Raw genomic sequence first — 13,075 nt, forward strand, 5'->3', positions numbered from 1 at the left:
TATATATATACAACACAGTTTTAGGACTTTCCCGTCTCACGGCTTTTTCCTGATGCATGACTCACACAAACATACACATACAACTTAATTAAAAATATTTATCGTTTTATTTAAATATAATATTTTTTTAAAATTTAATTCAATGATTCTAACTAAAGCGCGTGCACATACCGTACTTCATTCGCGCGGGTGTGGCGGTACTAGCGGTCTTTTTAAATACGTTTTTGTATTTTAAATATTACTCATTTTTTTAAATTCTGCTGCTCTTGTGACATCACAACATAGCAGTCAACTACAGCAGCTGTATGTCAGTGCTACACAAGCGCTCCTTTTGGTGAGAGGGGGTATACGACATAGTAAACCTACTTAATCGTTAATTTATTTAAAGCATTTTTTGGGATGGGTGCGATTTTGAAAAAACCTTTTTTGCAAATATTATTATTTTTTAATTGTTAAAAAATTTGCTTAAAAAAATAAGACCTTAATTAGGCGAAATCTCGAGATACTGAAGGTGACCTTGCTCTACAGCCTCACCCCTTGACATTCTTTTAAATTGAAAATTTAATGGCATCAATGCCCCCCCGAATATATAGAAGTAATCTGACCAAGTTTGGTCAAAATCGATCGAGTAGTTCTGAAGATATAAGGTGATTTAATGGGCCAACATACACACATACTTACGAATATCCGGAAAATTTCCGTCCGGTTTTTGGGTTCCTTAGGTGTCAAAACGTCAAGACCCGGTGAAAACCGCATATGCCCAAACCGGACCGATTACAATACTTTCCCTTCTCTAAAGCTACAGCTCTTTTGTAGTGCTAGACGGGAAATTAATACAAAGAATGATATTTAAGTACGGAAACTGCTTTATACTGCACATCAGAGATATTTGGAGGCAGATAAAAATAGGGTTCTACATGGTTAAAAAAAAATCTGCATTATGTTGGGTTTTTGTTCGCCATCTTGGATCCACCATATTGAATAAAACTTAATTTTTGTAAATAGGAAAAAACGGATTTTACCATTAAAAACAATGGTGAAACCCGTTTTTCTGTTAATATCTTAGTTATCGAGTTATAAGCATTCAAAGTTGTAATGACGGAAAAGTCGTGTTAACAGTAAAACGAGATAAAACGCGCAACATGAACAATTTTATTGAATTTTACATTCATAATTCATACAATAACAAACTTTAAACAGCGCTAAAATATTTATAATAATGCACAATAACTAATAAAAAATTAACAACAAATTAAACGGCTATATCGACTGACATTATTTTCTAAATAAAATTAACTTCCAGTTGAATATAACCTAATATTTGTAACTTTACAGAAATTAAATACTTACTTAAAAAATGTATTACAAATTTAATTAGTAAATCAGCTGTTAATTTAAAACAATTCAGTTTGTATTACATTAAAATAATGCAACTTATTAACTCCTCACTTTACCTTTTAAACATATTTGTAATGATAAAATTTGATAGTACAAGTAAAAGTTAAGTTGTAGGTCTTGCGGTACAAATTCGTTTTTTGGTGAAAGCTTTATTATTAGTTTCCTCGTTCATTTATTTAGTTTTATTAAATATTAAATCTTCAAATAACGATGCCTTCTTTAAGTGAAACCGGAAGAATAACTCTGTTGATAATGTACGGGGGTGGTAACGAGAGTTCGGCCTTTACAAGAGGTATGTGATTTATTTAATAATAAATTTCCAAACAAAGAACCAATAAGTAAATCGACGATATCAAGACAGTACAACTATTTGAAGAAACTGGTACTTTAAAAACTTGTCCTCGCACCGGTAGGCCGAGAACTGTCACAACTGATGCAAAGTCACTAGATATATTGCTCTTATAAGCTACACCTACTTCAACAACTTTCTTTGAAGTAGGTGTACAACCCAGCGGTCAAAGTCGTAGGACTTTGATATTATAATACAAAAATTAAACATAGACGCAAATTTTTCTAATTCAATAATATTTACTGATGAAGAGACTTTTATGCTAAATGCAAAACTTTCCATGCGAATAGACAAAACTGTCGATATTGAAGCGATAATAATTCCAGATGATTATCGGATGCTTATACACAGCACCCTAAGAAAGTGATCGTTTGGGCGGCAATTATCAGTGACTATATTGTAGGGCTTTTATTTTAGATGACAATCTTACAGGAAATGCCTATTGTAACCTGTTAGCCGATAGGATTTTACCAAATATCCGGGAAAATGTTGGACAAGAAATAAATAATAACTATGGTTTAAGCAAGATGAGGCATTACCTCATTATTATCTAAGGGCACGAAAATTTGAAATGAACAATTTCCAAATCGCTGGTTAGGTCGTAGAGGAGCCTAAAATGGCCTGCCAGGTCCCCAGACCTGCCTCCTGGATTACGTTTATTAGGGTTATCTAAAACATAAGTTTAGAAGAAAAAAAACCTGCAGACATTGACGAATTGAAAATAAGAATAATCTGCTGGTATATCACCAGACACTTGCAGGAAGTTAAAGGGAAGTATTTTGAACACTTGTTGCAGAATGGTATGCTTCAAAATTTATCTCATTAGTAATTTACGATGGAAAATATTTATTTAACATTTTAAAATGAATATTGTATTATATAAAATAAATAACATCAGTTGATATTGTCGTTTAATCTGTTGCTGTGTTGTCAATATTTTATTATGTTATGTTCCTTTTATACAATTTTTCTAACATTTCTTCAGTAAATGGCAATTTGTCATTGCTATATCCTATTACCAGGAAATGCTTTATTTGAATATTCTTTTCATGTCTCTACGGGTAGCACTGCTGCAGTGGAGTTTTGTAATCCCTCAAGAATACCTTCCTATACTTTTTCAACTATATCAATTTGTATCTACTAAGTTAAAAGAATGTTCTTTTTTTTTATTCAAAATAATAAAACTACTATAGTCAATCGTAAGAAAAAATACACAGAGTAATCTAAGAAGAATATAACATACTTTCAGGACATATTCTACTGGTAAAAATAATGATGAAAATTTATATAAATATAAATTCGTAAATACTTTGTTAGCGAGTGTTGACGGACTAAATATTTCATCCTGATTTCTATGCCTTCGGTAAAATTAAGCCAGACTGTAATTTTTGGGACCCAAATTAAGAGGAAAATTTAATCATTTTTCTAAAATATGTGAACTGAAAAACTGAAAAAATAGGTCACAGTAATTTTCAAAATGGAGTAAAAGACAAAAGATTGGGATTAAAAAACGTACTATTTATGCTTCGCGTAAAAAAATTTTGTTAAGTGATAATAAACAGATAAAACGTTTCAACACAACTTGTAGAGAATTTGATTCTAAGTACAATAGTATGAATTAAGTCGAAATAAACTGAATGCGAAAGCAAGAATTTCGAAATTTATAAAAAACAAAACATCAAAATGTGAGAAATTTTAACTAGGTATTAAACGAAACAAAATTTTCAATACTACAAAATAAAAAGAATTAAAAAATTTTAGAAAAATATTTAAAAAATCAAATAAAATAATTTGTTAAACATCTTTAAAGCTAATCAAAGATTACTTTTATGTAAATTTATTTGAAATAATTTAATTCGTAAGTTGGAATTAGTAACAAATAATTCCAACAATTAATTTTATTATTTTTAAGTTTATTGCATTTGAACGGCAATAGACATTTAAATAAGTGAAACGTAAAAGTTTTCGTTTTTGTTTAGTTTCTGTGGAATTTTTTCATACCATTTTATTTAAAATCAAATTCTCTACAAGTTTTGTTCAAAACTTTTGCGTGTTTATTCTTTTTAACCAAGTTATTTCAGATCAAACATAAAACATTGTCTTTTTCGACCCTAATATTTTTTTATTTTACTCCAGATTTCTCGAAAATTACGAAAAATACAGTTCTGGGAGCTTTTTTTCAGTTTTTCAGGTCTATTTCATATAAAACCACTAAATTTACCGCTTAATTTGGGTACCAAGAATTATAGTCCGGCTTAATTTTACCGAGAGCGCAGAAATCACAGCGAAATTTTTCGCCAGCCAACATTCGCTAATGAAAGATTTCCGAACCTTACTATAGACAGGTTCATACGAACTTAATTTTTTATTTTCACCAGCAGAACATGTCCTAAAAGATTATTACATTCTTTGTGAATCATTCTGTATATTTTATATTCTTCACTGTATTTTTTCCTATATAGCAACTAAAACTTTTCGAAATTTCAATTAAACACAATTGCTCGATTGTACGATTAATATCAGTTCCTCATTATACAGTAGGTGGGAGGTAACGCCCCATACTAAATAATTAACTAACACAATATAACTATTATGCACCCTAACCTTATGTATTATAATGACAGCGTTACAATACGATTACCTGCTTTGATTAGACAGGTTATTCAAGAAAGAGAATGCGGAACAACAAGGTTATTAATAGTAACCTTATACAAACAGATCATAAATATTGTAACATTAATAACAAATTAGAAATTCTGTTAAGGACCATATCTCAACAAATTGAATAATACAAATTACACTAACGGACAAATGAGTTAAAATTATTTTTCAAAAATCTAATCAATTGTTTAATCACATTTTAAAATATGTTATTTAATATTTAAACAAAGATACCAGTACAAATTTACTCCAATAAGAACTAAATTTAAATAGTAGCCGTATCAACGGCAATCATTACAAGTGTAGTTTTAAATTAAAAAGAATCTAAATTTTATTTAAAATTTGATGCCAATTCATTTTAAAAATTAATTTTTTATTTTATTATTTTGTCAATTATATAAATACGTCATAATATATAATTATTATATATTATTCAATTATAATATTCGTTCATAAACATATTTTTACGTCTGAGAGTTTATATGTCAATAAACATTGAATTTTTTACAAATTATTATTTTTAAATATAATTTTTAAATACTTTCTTATAACTTTACAATTTATAAAATTCAATAAGTAATGAATGATTTGAAATTTAAAATAAAAAACTTTTGTAGATGAAAATATCTTAAACTCTCTTTAATGTATAAGAAAAATTGAAGATACGAGTATAGAAAAAAAATATAAGATAAACAACTTAAAAGTTACAACTTAGTAAATAATGTTTCAGGTAGATAATTTATTTTCATCAATCTGATGTGGGCACCACATGACTCCCTTGTACGCCTATTAGATTACATACACATATTTTTTTAAATGAAAAGTACATAAAATTTTATTTCATTAATAACTTCTGATATTTTTTCATAATTTTTTTTATTGTTATTATTGAATTATTATTTATCGTATTTTTTTTACAATCTGAGGTTAATAAATCAATATATTTAAATTAAAAATAAGGAAATGAAGTCTGATTCGACTCGATATGCCTTCCCCTTATAAGATCGAAATATTTCATTATTAAAATTTTATTTGGCTGTAACTCTGGAACCAATGAAAATAAGTACCACTTATGTTATATCGTTGAAAAGCTCTCGATGAGGGATTATTACCGCAGTTAAAAAAGATGTCCGAATTTCAAAATTTTTAGGATTTCAGCCTTTTTTGGTCACTTTAGGTGTAGATGATTGCAATCAAAAGGGGAGGTGCATAACTAGATGTTACAACAGTCCATAATCCAAAATTTCAACATCCTACGACTAATCGTTTTTTTTTTAGTTATGCGAGATAAATACGTACAGTTGTCACGCCGGAACTAGTCAAAATGGATTCAGGAATGATCAGAATGGATATTTCCGTTGAAATCTGAAAACCTAATATTTCGCGATCATAATACTTCCTTTACTAAGTACAACGAAGTAAAAATACATTGTCAAATTCATATATCAAAGTAAAAATTTTTAAATTACAAAAGATTTATATAAATCTGGAAAAAACAGAATAATTTAAATAAGAATAATAATATTATCTTAAACAGAAAATTTATTTTATTTTCTATCCCTAATCTGTTCAACTAGTGAACAATAAGCAACCCCACGGTCCAATGAGGATAAGGATGACATGTAAATGAGGTATATTCTCATATAAACTTAGGCCGAGTAATTCTGAGATGTGTGATTAATTGAATCCCAACCATCAAAGTATACCGGTATTTTCTGACTGCAATTCAAATTCATATAAAAGTAACTTACCTTTACTAGAATTCGAACTTCAGAACTTTCGCCTTCGAAAATCAGCCGTTAAAAGGTAATTGATTTACGACGAAGATTTTCCCACTCGGTGGTAAACAGGAATTAAAATAATAAAATTAATGAAAATAAATAATAAAATACTCGTTAATTAAAATTCTATAAGGATTATAAAAATTTGGTAACCCAAAGGAATATCAGATATGGATTTTAGGTAGATTTCATAAAAAGCTACCTATTGTAATGGGGTACCATGATTAGACTTACGGAAAATTTCAACATATCTTTGCGTTTCACATCCCCAGATCGCAAAACCACCGTAAGCTCAAACGTTTATATATTATTTCATAATATTATATATATATATATATATATATATATATATATATATATATATATATTGCTGATGATATAGTAATTATAAAAATAAAAAGGATTCTTTTTATTCTCTAGCTATAGATAGGGAATTTTCTCTATTTATAGATAGTGCTATTCTCTAGACTAGCACTAGATAGGGAATCTTGGAGAGCTGCATCAAACCAGTCAAATGACTGAAGACAAAAAAAAAAATATACACACTGTATATAATAACTGTCGATAATTTGTGGAATGCCGGATAATTATTATAGATTATTTAGTTTTTTTAATAAAATAAGAAATATCTTTAAACATTCTTTTACTGGTTTTACTTTCATACACATACACACAAAACGTGATTATAAAACGTAGAAAGTAACTCTGAACAGTGCCACTTGTACAGGTGCTATACATGACTGTATCACAGCTATAAGAAAGTCTGACAGAGTAAAGAAAGATTAATTTCTGCTATAGAAAAAATATTAGATGTATGACTTCAACTCAACAAGGGAGTACAAAACATTCAACAGGATCCTAAAATTCATAAACTTTTGATTGTTCCTAAACTATCGACTAAAATTTTTTCCTACGATATTATCAAAATGGAAGTGGTTTATCAAGTAGTTTTATTTTTTCTGTTTAGCCTCCAGAACCACCGAAAGGTATTACTTTAGAGAATGAATGAGGATGACGTAGTTAATGAGTACTAATCTTATAACACTCCCACACTTTAAAAAAATTGAAATTACATGCAGTTACTTCAATTGTTTACCGTTTCGAACTATCAACTGGAAATTTGTTTATAACTAAGGGATATCAATGAGAGAATACTTATCTTTATCACAAAAATAGAGGATAATAGACTTTCATTTTATATCCCAAAATGTTATGATTACATTAAACAACCTTTAATGTTTTTATTAGTTTAAAAATGTACATACAATTTTATTTTTTTTTTAATTTCCTTTTAAATAAAAAGTAATTATGATGATTGTAAGGGTAAAAATCATTTTTAATATTTCATTTTTATTTTAAGATTAGATATTATATTCCACACAAGTACGGAGAAAGTTAAGTAGCATTTTGGCCCGTATATTTATAATTTTTACCGTTAATTTTTTTTTTATTATTAATAAATAACTGTTGATAATCGGTGGAAAACAGAATAATTCATACAGTTTTTTTGTTGTTGATTTATTAATAAAATAAAATCATAGTTAATTATATTTTTATCGGTTTTACTTTCATTCAAAAATCTTACTTACAATTTAATATATATAGTAACATATGGTTGCTATTTCATGAATGAATTAAATAATTGTTGTTTTTATTTAGTAATAAAATAATTACTATCGACTGATACGCAACAGTTATTACAACGAATAAATTATAAATAATAATGAAACAATTGTGTATGTTTGTAACGTAACATATTAACATAATCAGTAACAAAAATAATAACAATATCGAATACCTCACTCCATTATCGATGGTACAATCACCCGCGGTTTCCACCATTTCCACCACCACCACGTCGTTCGGCAGTTTAGAACAGACTACCGACAGACTAGTAAGGATTTAATAAAACCGCTAATTCTTACCTTTCACCGCTAGATGTCGTTTCAATAATGATTACTTTTACATTAATATAATGTGTTTATACTAAAATATGTGAACGCTGACCTACAATAACACAGGTACGGTTGGTATTTACTCTACTTACTGATTGCAGTAATTAGTAGGAAAAAAACGGTCTGTCGGTTTCAATATTACATGACTATATCAATTTTTCTCAAAATCTCTTTTTTATATTTTTAACTCCAGGACCACCGTTATCAGAGATTGCTTCAGAGGATGAGATGAATGATTTGTAGCGTGTGAAAATGCCATGTCTGACCGGGATTCGAACCCGGGACCTCCGGATGAAAGGCAGAGACATTAACACTCGCCCCACGGAGGCCGGCCTCTTTACATCACTTAAAATTATTTTGTCTCCCATCCATTATTTTAACATTAAAAATAGTCGGGTATTTCCACTTTGTAAGAACAATAAACAGATAGATCGGTACGTAATATATTACACGATTATAATAAAGAATTGTGTAGGCGAGTTAAAATAAGTTTAACAAAAATAAATCGTTCCAATATTTGTCTGGATGAATCAAGGAAAAGCATAATAAACCTTATCAGAGCAGAGTCACAAAATATACAACAAATTACAAAATATAAGCGTTTTATGTTCACTTTAATGATTTAAAAATATATAGCAAGAGAAAAGTTTCACAACCTATTTAAAAAGTTTTATTAAATTTTAATAAATTTAAAATAATTTGGTAATTCCAATAATTTTGTTGTAATAAATGTTCGAAATATCCTCAATTTGCGGCTATTTTAAAGCATCAACAACTTTCATCATGTTAGTAGCCTTTTACTTTCTTGGCATTATAGTTCTACATCTATGTTGCAAGAAGGAAAGTATGGTGATCAGTAAAAAAAATTCAGTACGGGTTTATTTGCATTTCTCGATATTTAATGATTCAGGATCCCAAAAAACAAAAATTTAGGGGTAATGTTCGTACGTACGTATATTGGTGTTTTTGAAGCTTAATAACTTTTGACTGGATGAACCGAATTTGATTAAATTTTATACAGATTCCTGTGTATGGGGCAATTAGTTGGTAAAGTTTTGGGAGTAAATATCTTCAGTAGGTGGGGGTAAATAGTTTTTTCGGGTCAGTTTTCTCAAAATTTTGCAAACAACCACACTTTATATTAAACTCTGTACATGCGTGCATATCATCTTTCCATTTTTAAAAGAATTTTGTCTCAAACTTCTCTCTTCCCAAAAAATCGAAAGAGCTATCTTTTTATTTACTGCAGTTTTCAAACCGAATTTTTTTATATGTCTTCCTACGCATAGTGGTAGTGCAAATAATCCCAAAAGAATTACTTTAGAGGCAATATTGTGGGTGGGGGAGCCGATCAAATTTTTTAATTTAAAAAAAAAATTTTTTAGTTTATTTTTATGTATCATTATTTTTCCATAATATAAGGATAGAATAACCAATGCCAAGAAAGTATTACAACTTTGTTGTCAGCTTTTTTTAATGTTGGTAACTCGGATAGAGGATTTTTCGACTTCAATTTTCTTTGAGTCGATTAATTGTGCTAGGATTATTTTTAAATATCTTTTCTTTTAAATAACACCAAAGAAAAAATCTATAGATTATAAATCTGGCGACCTAGATGGCCATAGACCACAAGAAATTACTTTCTCCAGAAAGAAGTCTCGTAGGAGCAACCTTCTGTTGTTCCCCGTGTAGGCAATCGCACCGTCTTGCTCTAACCAATCGCGTTCAACACCTTTATAACAGCGTTATGAAGCCAGTTATAATTTTCTTGTGGCCTTCAGATTTTACTGTTTCCGTGAAAAATATTGTACCCACTATTCTATTCTAAGAAATCGCTCACCAAATTCCGATCTTTTCCTCGAATGTAATGTAGTCTTGTAGTAAACGTAAGAGTTCTCTGCACGCCAAACTATCGATTGTTCTGGTTATTATATAGCTACTTAGATGAAACCATGTCTGTACACTAGAAAATATTATCCAAATATTGCCGCAAACAAAACACATAAACTATTTGCAATAACTTAGTCTTTTTCCTGTATCGGGTTCTCACAATTGTGCACGATATGAATATGGTACGAGCGTAATTTTATGCAGATACTCCTCCCGTATGACACGTCAATCTACTGAGATGGCTTTCTTATTGATCTTCAAGGTGATTGTCAAAGGATGCACGAACACATCTTAGCATTTTTCATTTTAAACTTGGACATCCGGACCGTTTTCATTAATATGCATTATTAGTTTCTCTAAAACGAGCGACTATGCATGAAAATATTAATTTACTGGATACGCTGGATCGAGGAACAGCTACAACTAAGTCTTCCTGGTACTTTAAAAACAATTTCGATTTAAAATAACTATAAAGAATAAAACGCTCATTGAGAACGTGTAAAACGCACGATAAACATTTTATTGTACATCTGCTACTGGGAAAAAAAAATAGGGAAAAATTATTTGATTGTTGTGAATATATGATTGCTATAAGGTCAAGCATTATTAACCACTCATTAGTGCGAACCTAAAAGCAAATTTTCCACTTTAGTGGAATGAATTCAGTCAGTGTTGCATAACGTTTTGCTCACCTGTAAATTAAATACGAATTAAAAAAAGGAAATAAAAAATCGATTTTTTTACGAGTGATATCTCTAAAGAAAAGAACGCTGGGGAATTTCTCTCCTTAACGTTGGCAAATATATGTCGTTCATGGTCACGTTAGTAATATACACTTTGTACATTACTAATGTAGTATCTTTGATTACGTGTGAGTTATTAGGTTATAAAATGAATAGAAAAATCGATGTTGCCGCCGACTGTGAAATAAGTGAAGTCATAGGTTTTTTAAACGTTAAGCCGACTGAAATTCATAGGCAGTTGGTTGCTGTGTACGGTGATAATGTAATGAATGAAAGAAACGACCGAAAATTGTGTGAAAGGTTTAGAATAATAGAATTAATGTGCATGATGAAGAACGTTCGGAGAGGTCCTCGATAATCACGAAGGACTTGTTGAAACGCGTCGATGATGAAATCAGAAAAGATCGTCGATCAAAGATTTCCGACCAGGCCTTTTTTTCCTGATGTTTCAAGAGCTGCTATTGGTCGCATTTTTCACGATCATTTAGGCTTCAGCAAGGTTTGTGGACGTCGGGTGCTGCATGTCTTAACGGAACGTCACAAAAAAAATCCGAATGGGAATTGCTTTTGAATTTCTGATGCGCTACACAGAAAAAGGTAATGAGTTCCGTAATTCGATTGTTACCGGCGATGAAATATGGATTTCGTATTACGCGTCAGGAAGAAAACGGCAGTCAAATGGATGGCGTCATCCTCAACCGCCAAACAGACCAACAAAGGTCAAACCAATTGGACGCAAACTGATGGCCACAGTTTTTTGGGATCGGTTTGACATACTGCTGATTGATTTCACGCCACGTGAAACGGCTATAAATGCAGAAGCCTACTGCGAAACTCTACGTAAGTTAGGGCGCGCCATTCAAAATCGGCGACGTGGGCGTCGTCCTGCTGCACAATAATGCACGTCCACATGTTGCGGGTCCGACACGTGATTTATTGAGAACATTCGGATGGGAAATTTACGAAACCCACCATATAGTTAGGACTTAGCTCCTTCTGATTACCATTTATTTGGGAAATTTAAAGAATTTTTGAGCGGTAAGCGATTCGCGGGTGACGATAAATTTAAAAATGCTGTTAATCGGTAGCTAAATGGACTGGCGACAGAAGAATACAACGAGGGTATATTGAAGCTGGTGTATAGCTACAATAAATGTCTTAATTCATGTGGCGATTAAATAGAAAAGTTGTATAAGGTATGTAGTTTTAAGAAAAATGAAAAATATTTATAGTTTTCAGAATAAATTTCTTTACAATGAAACGGTCTTTACGTTAAAGATAATCTCTTGTATTTCTAAGATTCTTTACATGCATCACTGTTATAGGATAATAAAGAAAAAAATATTCTAAAACATTAAACAACAATTTTTAAAAGTAACACATTAAATAAGTTCCCACTACAAATTAGAGAAAATTAATAATGAATTAAAAGAGGAAATTAATCATTTTTAACGTAAAAAGTAATTCTTTCTGTGATTTTATTACAACCGTCTATATGAGCTTAAAAAATCTTGGTATTTCATGCAGAAAACATATGAAAATTTTAACAAATTCATAAAGTTTTTAACTCAGCTTTGAAATTTTGGAAAATCGTGTTCTTGTGTATCTAGTTAAAGTAAATAATTTATGTATTTATCTTAAGCTGTCATTAGCATATGTTTATCTAATTGTTTTATATTATCTATTAAGTAGTGGGAAATTTAAGAATGAGTAAAAAGTTATGTAATACCCCTTGGTACCTACATAACTGAGAACCTCTACATCTAAATTGAAAAAAGATCGGGTGGGGCTGTTTCAGGGTGCACGACCGTTGGTTTAACGTGAAAGTTACAGACTTTGGATGAAGTTCCTCCGAGCTACAGACCGACCAACTTATCTGTAGAGGTAAATGGGAGAGCCACCATCGTATTTCTTTTGAACAAGACTGAAAATCTCCAATGTAAAATTAAAGTTCCTTCATTTGGCCAACTCTACAGATAAATTGGTCGGTCTGTATGTCAACGAATCAGTTTCAGTGTATTGGATTGAAATAAAACCGAGACTTTGATTGCATACTAATTTTAATTTTAATATAAAACAGATACTAAACGGTGCATGATATTTATTTCGATTAATATTCAACGACAATTTTGTTCAACATTGGTCTGTGATATGAAAAGTAAGAGACATAAGGCATAATAAACAGCGGTAGAGGTGCTCGCGCCGTCGGCGTCGTTCACTAAGCGCACCGTGCCAGCTTTGCGACCCTCCCGAAACAGTCTCGCTCGCTTGACACCGAACATTGGGGTATCTGTGCAT

The 13,075-nt window shown here is 30.5% G+C and overlaps 1 protein-coding gene across 2 annotated transcripts in view; it reads right to left on the minus strand.

Moving 5' to 3' along the window:
* Nucleotides 1-8,055, minus strand: part of MFS9 (major facilitator superfamily transporter 9) — a 57,541-nt gene extending 49,486 nt beyond the window's left edge. Inside the window, exon 1 of one of the 2 annotated variants that reach the window (XM_075377488.1) lies at nucleotides 7,988-8,055. In XM_075377488.1, coding sequence (XP_075233603.1) covers nucleotides 7,988-8,031 — 44 coding nt within the window. In that variant the 5' untranslated portion in view covers nucleotides 8,032-8,055. The remainder of the gene's footprint in view (nucleotides 1-7,987) is intronic. The other variant, XM_075377489.1, reaches the window with a different exon arrangement.
* Nucleotides 8,056-13,075: the final 5,020 nt, after the last annotated feature.

This window comes from Lycorma delicatula, chromosome 10 (genome assembly GCF_047948215.1).
Source record: "Lycorma delicatula isolate Av1 chromosome 10, ASM4794821v1, whole genome shotgun sequence".
Taxonomy (NCBI): domain Eukaryota; kingdom Metazoa; phylum Arthropoda; class Insecta; order Hemiptera; family Fulgoridae; genus Lycorma; species Lycorma delicatula.